The following is a 15,311-nucleotide window of genomic DNA, read 5'->3' as shown; positions in this document are numbered from 1 at the left end:
TTTTGATATTGCGCTCCATGAGCTGTTTGTGTATTTTGGAGATTAATCCTTTGTCAATTGCTTCATTTGCAAATATTTTCTCCCATTCTGAGGGTGGTCTTTTCATATTGTTTGTAGTTTCCTTTGCTTCACAAAAGCTTTTAAGTTTCATTAGGTCCCATTTGTTTATCTTTGTTTTTATTTCCATTACTCTAGGATGTGGGTCAGAAAAGATCTTGTTGTGATTTATGTCAAAGAGTGTTTTTCCTGTTTTCCTCTTAAGAGTTTTATAGTGTCTGGTCTAGAATTTAGGTCTCTAATCCACTTTGAGTTTATTTTTGTGTATGGAGTTAGGTAGTGTCTAATTTCATCCTTTTACATGTAGCTGTCCAGTTTTCCCAGCACCACTTATTTTTTAATAATTTTATTTATTTATTTGGTTGCACCAGGTCTTAGTTGTGGCTTGAGGGCTCCTTAGTTGTGGCTTGCCAGCTCCTTAGTTAAGGCATTCAAGCTCCTTAGCTGTGGCGTGTGAACTCTTAGTTGCGGCATGCATGTGGGATCTAGTTCCCTGGTCAGAGATTGAACCCAGTCCCCCTGCATTGGGAGTGCGGAATCTTAACCACTGTGCCACCAGGGAAGCCCCCCCAGCACCACTTATTGAAGAGACTGTCTTTTCTCCATTGTATATTATTGCCTCCTTTTTCATAGATTAGGTGACCATAGGTGCATGGGTTTACTTCTGGCTTTTCTATTCCGTACTGTTGATATATATTTCTGTTTTTGTGCCAGTACCATACTGTCTTGAGACAATGGAATACTACTCAGCCATAGACAAAGAATGAATTTTGCCTTTTGCAGCAACATGGATGGACTTGGAAGGTATTATGCTAAGTGGAATAAGTCAGATGGAGAAGGACAAATATTGTATGATATCACGTATATGTGAAACCTAAAAAATAAAACAAACTAGTGAACATAACAAGAAAGAAGCAGACTCACAGATACAGAGAACAAACCAGTGGTTACCAGTGGTGAGAGGGAAGAGGGAAGGGACAATATAGGGGTAGGGAATTAAGATGTACAAAATATTATGTATAAAATAAGTGACAAGGATACAACATAGGAAATACAGTCAATACTTTATGGTTATTATAGATGGAGTATAACCTTTAAAAATTGTGAATCACTATATTATATCCCTGCAAATTATATAATATTATACAAATAAAAAAGTAAGAGAAAGTGATACAAGAACAAAACTCTAAAGTTCCAGCCATTTTAGGCCCAATTCTCACAGGTTTTAAGAATTGGTACCTGAAAGTAACACAATATTGTAAACCAACTATACTTCAATTTTTTTAAATGGAAAATTAAGAAAAAAAAAAGTATACATTCTAATGGTAAAAAGAAAAAAAGAATTCGTGTTTATGTGTTCCCTTTCATGCAGAAGTGGGATGCTTACAGAGGCACTAAGCTCCTCATATGTGGAATCTGTACCCTAAAAAGGCTGTTCTGGGACTCAGATTCACAGACCACCGTAAGTGAGAGGGCTCATCTAGTACTGAGTCAGCCAACATGGAACACAATCCCTGAGCACCGTCCACTCTTCCTCCCAGAGACCATGGCAGACACTAGGAGCAGATCCCTGTCCTCTCTCCCTGGAGCCCAGATAGAACTGAAGGTTCACTAACAAAACCAGACGTGGCACATGACATAGAAGCTATCTGACACTCACGTGTCCCACCCATGTCCCACCCTTCTCACTCAGGTCCGTAGATGAACAGGAGGAGGCCCACGCATGACAGCCCAATTCACGGATACCAGACACAGGGCTGCATGTGGATGCCACTTCTCCTCACTCCTCATTTGTAAACATCTACCAATAAATAATATAAATAATCCCACACCTATAAAATTGTCAGTTGGAAATGATGGACACGTTAAAAGTTGCTGGTAATAAAAAAAAAAAAAAAAAAAAAAAAGTTGCTGGTCATCTAATCCTAGACAAAGTCAAACTCCCATATGAGGGAGAATTGATCCCACCAATGCCTCCCACGGCAATGGGTCTCGTACTCCGCCCCGCTCTGTATTTTTACTGATTTTATGGTTGCCTGCTCCCATCCAGGGAACCCACGTAGTCAACCTAGTAAGTAACCTTTCCAAAAGGTTTCCCACGTTCATATAAATCTATACAAAAACATTAAAATGGAAAGATGCTTATCATAAAATATTAAGTCATCATTAGACATAATTAAGTACACATATAACATGGGTGGATCTCACAATTTAAAAAATACACGTAAAACGTGCAATTCTGGTAGGATGACAAAGTGCTCTGAACTAAATGACATCCTAAATCAACTCTCAGTACATACACAAGCATAAATATTTATAAATACTTCCACCATCATTTATCAATGACATTTCATAAATATTACTCCAGTTTTACTTAAAAGTTCTAGAACTCTACAGCATATATCGGATGAGAGTGTTCCTTCAAGTATTGGTCAAGTACCGGCTGTTTCATCCAGGCTGGTGTCCAATCATGTGTCCCTTTCCAGAAGAAAAGGTAAAGTAGGGAAGCTGTAGTTTCCTAAAGAGATTCTTTTAGACTCAGGACACAGCAGAGCCTGCTTCACCATCTTCATAGACATACTTTCCCGAGCCCACCAGGTGGTTCCGAATCGTCTCCTTTGCCAGTCTTTCCCCCAGCGTTTCCAAGGCGTCCAGCAGGGTGTTGACTGAGGCCTCCCGTCCCTTGTTGCTGACCCAGGTCTCTAGCATTTCATACAAGGCATCCCGAGGGACCCGGACCCCTTCTCTGACCAGAAGGATCTCATTTCGTGTGAGGCCCAACTGCCTCATGAGTGAGTCCCAGGAGTTAGGGGACACGGCGGTTGCGAAGTAATCGAAGAATAGTCTCAGACCTAGGTTGGGGGAAAGTCACAGAGACAGAGTTGGGACAGGCTTCAGAAAGGGCAGAGGACCCTCAATCAGGCCTAGACCCCAGGGTGGGACCTCAGGAGCTCCCCCTGCTGGTGAACCTGCTGCTCTGCGCCCCTGACATGCTTCCCATCAGCAGAGAATCAGGCCCCACTGCATGGGCCTCACCTGTGCCCAAGGCACTGCAGGGAGCCCAGGTCACCAGAGAGTCCTGCCCTAAGGGGGGGATGAGGGCCCACCAGGGAGGGGAGATGGACGTCATGGAGGGCGAAGGCAGTCTGTGGTAGGAGACAGAGGGCGGGACACAGCGGTGCAACAGACCTCAGAGGAGGGCACCTGCCGTTCTCACGACAGTGAGGTCCCCCGGCTGCCACCTCTGCACTGGGGACAGAGCAAGGGCCTGGAGGGAGGAAGGTCTCTGGCCTCACGCCCAGCTCGGCCTCGCTGACTGACGCTGTGGCAGAGCTGGATGGGGACAGACTCGGAGCAAGAATTTAACCCATAAAATGGAGCAAACACCACCCACCTCCGGGACTGTACTGGGGATTCAAGGAGATGTGTGTGAAATGCAGTGCACACCACCGTCCACAGGTACATAAGGTGGGCACCGAACACAAATTTGTATTTTCTAACAGCTACACTGAAAAACGTAAAAAGTAACAAGTAATAACTAATTTTCATAAAATATGGTACTAACTCAATATATTCTAAAAATTTTCATTTCAGCATGTAATCAATATCCAACAAACTGTTAATGAGACATATTACAGTCCTTTTTCCTACCAAGTCTTTGCAGTACAGTATCGAGTGATACTACAGCTCTTCAGATCTGGCCACAGGTCAGGTGCTCCACAGCCTCCTGCGGCCAGTGGGTGCCCTGCTGGACGGCACAGCCCCTTAGATGCCTCAGGGTGGGCCAACCTGGCCCTGAGCAGCAAGGGAGGAGGGAGGATGGGGGGGGAGGGAAGGACAGGGAGGTGTTAGGGGACACTGTTAGGGGACAGAGGGGTGCAGGGTGGGGAGAAGAAGAGGGGGCAGAGAGGGAATTAGAGTCCCGATGGTCCAGTGACAAGCCATCGCCTGCTCTGAGTTGCCCTAACAGCTATGGGGACAGCAGTTAGGACACTGGCCCTCCTCCCTCCACTCGTGCTCCACTGCCCGGGGAAAACACTCACTTTCAGTGGGGTCTGCACCGTTTGCTGGAACCAGCAGCCTTCTTCTCGTGTGAGACCCTTCAGCTCCTGCTGGTTCCTGTAAAACACAGTGGAGAACAGCCTTGGTCTTAATCAGGGGTCCTGGGTTCCAGAACTGAGCCCGGCAACCAGCCCGCTGTGTGACATGGGCAGTCACCTTCCCTCCCGGGTCTCTATGGAGATGGAGCGGAACCTCCCACCCTGAGCAGTTCACAGGCTCATGTACTCATGGAGGGACATGTTTCCTGCAGTAATGCTCACTTCTTAAGTATCTGCTCCAGCTTTGACAACTGTATGCAGTGAAGTAGCCATCACCCAATCAAGACAGGGAACATTCCCATCCCCACACAGTCCCTTCTGCCCCTTCTAGTCTTTTCCCACCCACCTCGTCAGGAGACAAGCACTCCATCCCAGCCTTCTTGTGACTCAAATGAAGAGTATTTACAAGGGCATTTTGGAAAATCTAAAGGAAGTGTCTATTCCATGTACATGAAGGTGCTTTGATCAGTAATAATGTACCATATCAATAGCCTAAATAAGGGAATGAAAGCATCTGATAGCCTCCATGGAGTCTGGAAAGGCATTTGGTAGAAGTAAACATGAATTGTGACTTTTTAAAAATACCTAAAAATAGGAGGCTGCATCCACAATGATAAAATTTTCTATATGAACACAAGAATCAACATCATTCCTAATGGTGAAATATTGGAGGCACTCCCAATGAAATCAAATCAAGACCAAAATATCTGTCCTCTCTAAGCATCTTTGAACATAAGTTCTGGACTATGCAGCAATGAAGATGTGAAGCAAAAATGAGGCAAGGCTAGGGGAAGGGGGCAGAAAAAAATATTATTATTTTAATATGGCTGTATATTTTAAAAACCCTAAGGTTTAAGCTACAGTACTTAAAAATGAGTGCATGTCTTGATGAATGTTAAAAACATAGCAGAAACAACATATTAGAAAATGAGATTATAAGAGGACCAACCATTAAGAGTAATAAAGAAACAGCTTTGACAAGAAATAGGCATAATTTATCTGAAAAACTCAAATCTTATTGAGTCATAATAAAAACCCTTGACTTGAGATGCTATCTCCTTTTTAAAATATATTTTTTCATTGAGTTATAGTTGATTTACAATATTATATTAGTATCAGATGTACAATGTAGATTCAAAATTTTTAGAGATTATACTCCATTTAAAGTTATTATAAAATATTGGCTAATTCCCTGTGCTGTACAATCTATTTTTGTAGATATTTGTTTTGTATATAATAATTTGTACCTCGTAATCCCCTACCCCTATTTTGGCCTCCCACCTTCCCTTTCCCCCTGGTAACCACTAATTTGTTCTCTATATCTGTGAGTCTGCTTCTTTCTTGTTATATTCATTTGTTTTTTTATTTCTTAAATGCCACATTAGGTGATAACATACAGTATTTGTTTTTCTCTGTCTGACTTATTTCATTAAGCATAATACCCTCCAGGTCCATCCATGTTGCTGCAAATGGCAAAATTTCATTCTTTTTTATGGCTGAGTAGTATTCCATTATATATATATATGTGTGTGTGTGTGTGTGTGTGTGTGTGTGTGTGTGTGTGTGTGTGTGTGTGTATGTGTATATATATATATATGTATATATACATATATCTCACATCTTCATATCCATTCATCTGGGGTTTTTTCTTTCTTTTTTGTATTTATTGTGGTAAGAACACTTACCATGAGATCTACCCTCTTAACAGATTTTTAAGAGTACAATACATTTATTGTTATCTATAGGCACATTGTGGTAATGCAGATCTCTAGAATTCATTCATCTTCCACAACTGAAATTTTATACAAGTCAATTAGCAACTCCCCATTTGCCCCTCTCCCCAGCCCCTGGCAAGCATCATTCTATTTCTTGCTTCTGTGAGTATGACTATTTTGGATATCTCATATAAGTGAAATCATGCAGTATTTGTCCTTTTGTGACTGGCCTATTTCACTTAGCATAATGTCCTCAAGGCACATCCGTGTTGTAGCATATTGCGGGATTTCCTTATTTTTTAAGGCTGAACAATATTCCATTGTATGTATATACCACATTTTCTTTTTTTTTTTTAATACATCTTTATTGGAATATAATTGCTTCACAATACTGTGTTAGGTTCTGTTGTACAACAAAGTGAATCAGCCATATGCATACATATATCCCCATATCCCCTCCCTCTTGAGCCTCCCTCCCACCATCCCTATCCAACCCCCCTAAGTCGTCACAAAGCACCAAGCTGATGTCCCTGTGCTATGCTGCTGCTTCCCACTAGGTATTATTTTACTTTTGGTAGTGTATATATGTTGATGCTACTCTCACTTCACCCCAGCTTCCCCCTCCCCGCAGTATCCTCAAGTCCCTCCTCTATGTCTACGTCTTTATTCCTGCCCTGTCACTATGTTCATCAGTACCATTTTTTTTTTTTTTAGATTCCATATATATGCGTTAGCATATGGTATTTGTTTTTCTCTTTCTGACTTACTTCACTCTGTATGACAGATTCTAGGTCCATCCACCTCACTACAAATAACTCAATTTCGTTTCTTTTTATGGCTGAGTAATATTCCATTGTATATATGTACCACGTTTTCTTTATCCATTCATCTGTCGATGGACATTTAGGTTGCTTCCATGTCCTGGCTATTGTAAATAGTGCTGTAATGAACATTGTGGTACATGACCCTTTTTGAATTATGGTTTTCTCAGGGTATATACCCAGTAGTGAGATTGCTGGGTCATATAGTAGTTCTATTTTTAGTTTTTTAAGGAACCTCCATACTGTTCTCCATAGTGAGAACTGAGGGTTGTCTTTTCGTCTTGTTTATTGTTTCCTTTGCTGTGCAAGAGTTTAAGTTTAATTAGGTCCCATTTGTTTACTTTTGTTTTTATTTTCATTACTCTAGAGGGTGGGTCAAAAAAGATTTTGCTGTGGTTTATGTCAAAGAGTGTTTTTCCTATGTTTTCCTCTAAGAGTTTTATAGTGTCTCATCTTACATTGAGGTCTTTAATTCATTTGGAGTTTATTTTTGTGTATGGTGTTAGGTAGTGTTCTAATTTCAATCTTTTACATGTAGCTGTCCAGTTTTCCCAGAACCACTTATTGAAGAGGCTGTCTTTTCTTCATTGTATGTTCTTGCCTCCTTTGTTGTAAATCAGGTGACTATATGTGTGTGGGTTTATCTCTGGGCTTTCTATCCTGTACCATTGATCTATATTTCTCTTTTTTGTGTGTGTGCCAGTACCATACTGTCTTGATTACTGTAGCTTTGTAGTGTAGTTTGAAGTCAGGGAGCCTGATTCCTCCAGTTCCATTTTTCTTTCTCGAGATTGCTTTGGCTATTTGGGGTCTTTTGTGTTTCCATATGAATTGTAAAATTATTTGTTCCAATTATGTGAAAAATGCCATTGGTAATTTGATAAGGATTGCATTGAATCTGTAGATTGCTTTGGGTAGTACAGTCATTTTCACAATATTGATTCTTCCAATCCAAGAACGTGGTATATTTCTCCATCTGTTTATGTCATCTTTGATTTCTTTCATCTACAGTTTTCTGAGTACAAGTCTTTCACCTCCTTAGGTAGGTTTATTCCTAGGTGTTTTATTTTTTTTGTTATGATGGTAAATGGGATTGTTTCCTTAATTTCTCTTACTGATTTTTCGTTGTTAGTGTATAGGAATGCCAGAGATTTCTGTGCATTAATTTTGTATCCTGCAACATTACCAAATTCATTGATTAGTTCTAGTAGTTTTCTGGTGGCATATTTAGGATTTTCTACATATAGTATCATGTCATCTGCAAACAGTGACAGTTTTACTTCTTTTCCAATTTGGCTTCCTTTTATTTCTTTTTCTTCTCTGATTGCCATGGCTGCGACTTCCAAAACTATGTTGAATAAGAATGGTGAGAGTAGACATTCTTGTCTTGTTCCTGATCTTAGTGGAAATGCTTTCAGTTTTTCACCATTGAGTATGATGTTTGCTGTGGGTTTGTCATATATGGCCTTTATTATGTTGAGGCAGGTTCCCTCTATGCCCATTTTCTGGAGAGTTTTTATCATAAATGGGTGTTGAATTTTGTCAAAAGCTTTTTCTGCATCTATTGAGATGATCATATGGTTTTTATTCCTCAATTTGTTAATATGGTGTATCACATTGATTGATTTGCATATATTGAAGAATCCTTGCATTCCTGGGATAAATCCCAATTGTCATGGTGTATGATCCTTTCAGTGTGTTGCTGTATTCTCTTTGCTAGAATTTTGTTGAGGATTTTTCCATCTATGTTCATCAGTGACATTGGACTGTAATTTTCTTTTTTGTGATATCTTTGTCAGCTTTTAGTATTAGGGTGATGTTGGCCTCATAGAATGAGTTTGGAGGCATTCCTTTCTCTGCAATTAGTTAGAATGGTTTGAGAAGGAAAGGTGTTAACTATTCTCTAAACGTTTGGTAGACTTCCTCTTTGAAGCCATCAGGTCCTGGACTTTTGTTTTTGGGGAGTTTTTTGATTACTGATTTGATTTCATTATGGGTAGTTGGTCTGTTCCTATTTCCTATTTCTTCCTAGTTCAGTCTTTGGAGATTGTACATTTGTAGGAATTTGTCCATTTCTTATATGTTTTCCAATTTATTGGCATATAGTTGTTTGTATTAATCTCTTATGATCCTTTATATTTCTGCGGTGTTGGTTTCTCTTTTTTTTGCTTATGATTTTTATTGGCTTGGGTCCTCTCACTTTTTTTCTTGATTAGTCTGGTGAAAGGTTCCTCAATTTTCTTTTTCTTTTCAAAGAACCAGCTCTTAATTTCATTGATCTTTTCTATTTTTTTGTTTAGTCTCTATTTCAGTTATTTATTCTCTGATCTTTAGGATATTTTTTCCTTCTACTTATTTTGGGTTTTATTTATTCTTCTTTTTTTTTTGTTCCTTTAGGTGTAAGGTTAGGATGTTTATTTTAGATTTTTTTTTTGTTTCCTAAGGTAAGCTTATATCACTATAAACTTCCCTTTTAGAACTGCTTTTGCTGTGTCCTATAGATTTTTGGATCGTGGTGTTTTCATTTTCATTTGTCTCCAGGTATTTTTAAAATTCTCCTATGATTTTTTCAGTGCTCCATTGGTTGCTTAGTAGTATACTGTTTAGACTCCACATGTTTGTGTTTTTTTGCAGTTTTTTTTCCTAGTAGTTGATTTCTAGTCTCATAGTGTTGTGGTCAGAAAAGATGCTTGATATGATTTCAAATTTCTTAAATTTATTGGGTTTGTTTTGTAGCCTAGTATATGATCTATCTTAGAGAAATGTTCCATGAGCACTTCTGTACAGCACAATGTATATTCTGCTGCTTTTGGATGGAATGTTCTATATATGTCAATTAAGTAAATCTGGTCTAATGTGTCTTTTAGGGCCAGTGTTTCCTTATTGATTTTCTGTCTGGATGATTTGTCCATTGATGTAAGTGGAGTGTTAAAATCCCCTACTATTATTGTGTTACTGTCAATTTCTCCCTTTATGTCTGTTCATATTTGCTTTATGTATTTAGGTGCTACTATATTGAGTGTATATATATTTACTATTGTTATATCTTCTTCTTGGATTGATCCCTCAATCATTAGGTCATGTCTTTCTTTCTCTCTTGTTACAGTCTTTGTTTTAAAGTCTGTTTTGCCTGATGTAAGTATTGCTACCCTGGATTTTTTTTATTTCTATTTGCATGGAATACCTTTTTCCATCCCCTCACTTTTAGTCTGTGTGTGTCTTTAGAGCTAGTGGGCCTCTTGGAAGTAGCATATATATGGGTCTTGTTTTGTGTCCATTCAACCACTCTATGTCTTTTTTTTTTTTTTTTTTAATTTATTTTTGGCTGTGTTGGGTCTTCGCATCTGTGCGAGGGCCTTCTCTAGTTGTGGCAAGCGGGGGCCACTCTTCATCGCGGTGCACGGGCCTCTCACCATCGTGGCCTCTCTTGTTGCGGAGCACAGGCTCCAGACGCGCAGGCTCAGTAATTGTGGCTCACGGGCCCAGTTGCTCCGTGGCATGTGGGATCTTCGCAGACCAGGGCTCGAACCCATGTCCCCTGCATTGGCAGGCAGACTCTCAACCACTGCGCCACCAGGGAAGCCCCCCACTCTATGTCTTTTGATTGGAGCATTTAGTCTTTATTCATTTAAAGTAGTTATTGATAAGTATGTACTTATTGTCATTTTGTTAATTGTTTTCAGATTTTTTGGGTAATTCTTTTTAGTTTTCCTTTTTTCTTCTTTTGTTCTCTTCCCTGTGACTGACGACTATCTTTATTGTTATGTTTGTATTCCTTTCTCTTCTGTGTGTGTATGTAATATAGATTTTTGATTTCTGGTTACTGTGAAGTTTATATAATCAAACTATCTACATGTATTTGTGTGATTAATTTGCTGATCTCTTAATTTCAAAAGAATTTTATAAACCCTGCTTTTTTATTCCTCTTGTGCCTCAATTTCTGTTTTTGACATCATATTTTATATCATTTTGTTTTCTATATTTCATTACTACTCATTGTGTATATAGATAATTTTACTACTTCTGTTTTTTACCTTCCTACTACCTTTGTATGTGATTGATTTACTACCTTTACTGTGTATTTTCCTTTACCAATTAGCTTTTTACTTTTGTAAGTTTCATGTTTCTAGTTGTGGGTTTTTCTTTTCCACTGAGAGAAGTCCCATTAACATTTCTTGTAAAGCTGGTTTGGTGGTGCTGAACTCTTTTAGCTTCATTAGGTCTGTAAAACTTCTGATATGTTCTTCAAATATGAATGAGATTAGAGTCTGTCATACAGAGTGAAGTCAGAAAGAGAAAAACAAATACAGTATGCTAACACATATATATGGAATCTAAGGGGAAAAAAAAAAAAGGTCATGAAGAACCTAGTGGTAAGACGGGAATAAAGACACAGACCTACTAGAGAATGGACTTGAGGATATGGGGAGGGGGAAGGGTAAGCTGTGACAAAGTGAGAGAGTGGCATGGACATATATACACTACCAAATGTAAAATAGATAGCTACTGGGAAGCAGCCGCATAGCACAGGGAGATCAGCTCGGTGCTTTGTGATCACTTAGAGGAGTGGGATAGGGAGGGTGGTAGGGAGGGAGAGGCAAGAGGGAAGAGATATGGGAACATATGTATATGTATAACTGATTCGCTTTGTTATAAAGCAGAAACTAACACACCATTGTAAAGCAATTATACTCCAATAAAGATGTTTTTAAAAAAAAGTATGAATGAGAGACTTGCCGGTTAGAGTATTCTTGGTTGTAGGTTTTTCCCTTTCAACAGTTTAAATATATTGTGCCACTCCCTCTGGCCTGCAGTTTCTGCTGAAAGGTCAGCTCATGACCTTATGGGAGTTCCCTTGTATGTTTCTTGTTGTTTTTCCCTTGTTGCTTTTAATATTCTCTCTTTATCTTTAATTTTTGCTATTTTAATTACAATGTATGTTGATGTGGTCCCCCTCAGGGGTTATCAGGGCTACTGCCAGTCACTGGTATGCAGAACCAGATCCTGAGATCTCTGGATGCAGGGCTATGGGTGTCCCAAAGCTGGTGTCAGCCCACTAGTGGATGGGATTGGATCCTGGGGCAACTGGCTGAGGGGCTCAAGGTGTCCCCTTGGCCTTTAGTTGGCCTGCTGTTGTGCATGGCTGGAGCCCAGTGGGGTCCCAGAGCTGATGCCAGCCGGCTGATGTGTTGGCTGGGTCCTGACAAGGCAGCTGAGGGGCTGCAATGTTCCTGGGGCTGGTGCCCAGTAGATCCTGGGGCTGGTGTCTGCCCACTGGTGGGTGGAGCTGGGTCTCTGGCTGCAGGGCCGTATGATTTCCTGGGACTAGTGCCTGCACACTGGTGTGCGGGGCTGGGTCCTGGGCCCACTGGTGGACAAGGATGTCCAGGGGCAGCTGTGGGCTCAGGTGGTCTTAAGTCAGGCTGCCTGCTGGTGGGTGGGGCTGGGTCCCTGCTTGCCTAGGTGCTTGGCCTGAGGCATCCAAGTGCTGGTGCCTATAGGCTGGTGGGTGGGGGTAGGGCTGGATCCCAAGGCTAATAAGCTAGAGGGAGAATTCCAAAATGGTGCTTGCCAGCACCAGCGTCCACATGGTAGAATGAACTCCCCCAAATTGCTACCAGCAGTGTCAGTGTCCCCAGGATGAGATCCAGTTGCCTCTTGCCTTCCCGGGACTCTCCAAAATCAGCAGGTAGGTCTGACCCAGACTTCTTTCTGCTCTTCCCTGGGTCCCAGTGGTTGTGAGATTTTATGTGCACCCTTTAAGAGGCAGTTTCTATATCCCACAGCCCTCTGGGTCTCCTGAAAGTAAGCCCCACTGGCCTTAAAGCCAAATGTTCTAGGGGCTTGTCTTCCTGGTGCAGAACTCCTGGTCTGGGGAGCCTGATGTGGGGCTCAGATTCCTTGCTCCTTGGGGAGAAACTCTGCAAATGTAATTAGCCTCCCAATTGTGGGTTGATCACCCAGCGATATGGGTTTTTACTGTACTATGTCTCAGCCATCTTGTGGTTCCTTCTTTATATCATTAGTTGTAGAAGCTATTTTCTGGTAGATTCTGGTATTTCTCACCAAGAGTTCCTCTGTAAATAGTTATAATTTTGGTGTGCCTGTGAGAGGAGGTGAGCTCAGGGTCTTTCTACTCCACCATTATGTTTAATCTCTCAATGTTATCTTCTTTGATAAGAACAATATTGAATATTAACAAGATCTTAATTCTTCCTAGATTAATTTATGAATTTAAGGTAATACAAAATATTTCAATAATTTTTTTAGGCGTGGAGGATATCTTATAAAATAATTCTAAATTTTATCTGGGTAAACAATAAATTTTGAAAAAGTAAGAGGTATTGCTCTCTCAGATATTAAAACATATTAAACAGTTTCATTGGTAAAGTATATAGATGACATATGCATAACGATTTCAGCAAAGAATCACAGAAAATTATCCCTCACAGTTACGTGAAATAAAAAGAACTAAGTGGCTGGAGAAAGATTACAGGATGAGGCTTTCATGACTCACTGAGAAACTTTCTATACTGTTTAAATTTTCTCACTGTGGATATGTATTAACTACTGTGAAAAAATGTGAAAAGTGATTAATCAGGATGGGGGATTATTTGTCTTTTTTGTTTGTTTGCTTCCTTTTATACTTTCTCTTTAAAAAGAATACAGTATATAGTTGACCCTTGAACAACATGGGCTTGAACTGCACGAGTCCATTTACATGTGGATTTTTTTCACTATATGTGCACTACAGTACTATATGATACATAGTTGGTTGAATCTGAGGATGCAGAGCCACGGACATGTGGATTTTGGAGGGTCTGTGTCCCTATCCCCAGCTTTGTTCAAGGGTCAACTGTCAATGCAGGAAAAAACCCCAAAAAGAACACTAGATGGAAAGAGATCATTATCCATGTAAATATTTCACATGTGATAAAGGAGAGGCCAAAAGCAGAGGGAAATGGGAGAAGCAGTTGCTAAATAGGGTTATAGGAAGGAGACAGTGACTCAGAATTCAGGGAGGTCCTCACATCATATCATATCACAAAATAAATTCCAGTTAGGTAAAATTGTTATATGCTAAAAATCATCATTAAATTTTAAAACTCTAAGAAATTAAAGAATTTCATTTTATGTTGTGGGGAATGATTTTCCAACCTTAAGAAGAATGAGAAATGTTTGCACAGGTTGACTACTCAATGTCAAAACTGATGAACAGATATGAACCCAAACTGGATGTGCATGTGTGTGTTGACAGTAGAAAAGCACTTCTACAAGTTGACTCCAAAATTCTACTTCTTCTAAGAAGCCACTATACAAATATGATCAACTATCTGGACGAAGATTTATTTTCATGTATGTTCAGTGTAATAATAATTTTGTAATGAATTTGATATTCCTATTATTACGAGGAATGGCTTACTATATTATTTTACAACTATGCAGTGGAATATTATGCAGCCCTCATTCAATCATTCAACAAATATGGGAGTGCCCACTCTATGCCTCCTTGTTCTAGACTGAGGAAACAGTGAGAACTGGACAGATAATAAATAGTGTAACATTGCATAGAGCTGACAGTCTACCATATCAGGGTAGCAGGTCCCTTTCCCCTTCAGGACCCTGATTTCCCTTTATCACCACTTCCCCATGGGACAGGAGACCTGACCAACATTGGTCTTTCCCTGTTTCTACTGCAGTCCTGGGCAAGAAGAAAGACCACCACAGACTCACCAGTAAATGTTTTGCTTCCTCCGTAGACTGTACCATGACACCTGTCAGCTTGTCCTGCTCCTGGTCTTCTAGGTCCTTCTTGGCCACCAGAATGGACAGCGAATCTCTGTTGATCAGCATGTTGTTGTGGGCATTGTCCAGAGCCCCAGGACCTCTTGGGGGACATGAGTGCCAGAAAAAGACCTTGGGAAGGCAAGGAGCTGACTCAGGAGTCCATACCCACAGATCCCTGCAGCGTCTGGGGGAATACGGTGGGTTCTGCCTCCCCACCTACTCCCATTTGTCCCCCCACAAGGTAGGCACAGACTCAGCACATCCAGGGCCCTGCTGATGGCACCAGGACCCTAGTGCTGTGCTAAGGGGGGTTCAGCACCCCTTCCTGACACCCTCCATGCCCCAGGGTGCATCCAGGGTTATGGGGTGAGGGCACCTCACAAGCAGTAAGAGGGACAGGTTTAGCACTGCCAACCAGCCTTAGGGATGCTCTCAACAGGCCAGTTGCTCTCCTACAGTCAGCCCAGAGCTCCTAGGCCACTTGAGAGAGCCAGGGACAACAGTATAGGACAAACTGGGGACCGTGTCCACCCAGGGCCAAGCAGTTACTGAGGGCCTGATGCCACCAGGTCCTGGAGAAACCAACTCACTTTGTCCATGCACTTAGGGTCCACACCACGACCTAGAAGAGAAGACGCATCCACCTGAGCAGTGCGGAGGGCCCTCTTGCAGCACCTCCCTCCCCAGGGACAGTGCCAGGGACGGGGTGTGGGCTGGGGACTCAGACACTGAACAAGGAGCCCCGGGCCTGGTGACAGGGAGCGGGCCATTCCAAGTCTGGAGAACCCTCGGGGAGGGAGAAGAGAAGGGGGAAAATGAAATAAAATGAA

The 15,311-nt window shown here is 41.1% G+C and overlaps 1 protein-coding gene across 3 annotated transcripts in view; it reads right to left on the bottom strand.

Annotated features, from left to right (window-relative positions):
- Window positions 1-1,109: 1,109 nt before the first annotated feature.
- The window catches only part of LOC309633312 (tumor necrosis factor receptor superfamily member 10A-like), a 41,465-nt gene continuing 27,263 nt past the window's right edge, over window positions 1,110-15,311 (bottom strand). For all 3 annotated transcript variants that reach the window (XM_082401973.1, XM_082401971.1, XM_082401972.1), the window contains 4 exons: window positions 15,072-15,103; window positions 14,428-14,610; window positions 4,101-4,176; window positions 1,110-2,909 (listed from right to left, as the gene is read on the bottom strand). In XM_082401973.1, the coding sequence (XP_082258099.1) occupies window positions 2,596-2,909; window positions 4,101-4,176; window positions 14,428-14,610; window positions 15,072-15,103 (605 nt within the window). In that variant the 3' untranslated portion in view covers window positions 1,110-2,595. The remainder of the gene's footprint in view (window positions 2,910-4,100; window positions 4,177-14,427; window positions 14,611-15,071; window positions 15,104-15,311) is intronic.

The sequence above is a fragment of the Balaenoptera borealis genome (genome assembly GCF_965194805.1).
Source record: "Balaenoptera borealis genome assembly, chromosome: 8".
Lineage (NCBI taxonomy): Eukaryota > Metazoa > Chordata > Mammalia > Artiodactyla > Balaenopteridae > Balaenoptera > Balaenoptera borealis.
Note: the sequence above shows the minus strand (reverse complement) of the source record. Positions and strands in the feature narration are given on the sequence as shown.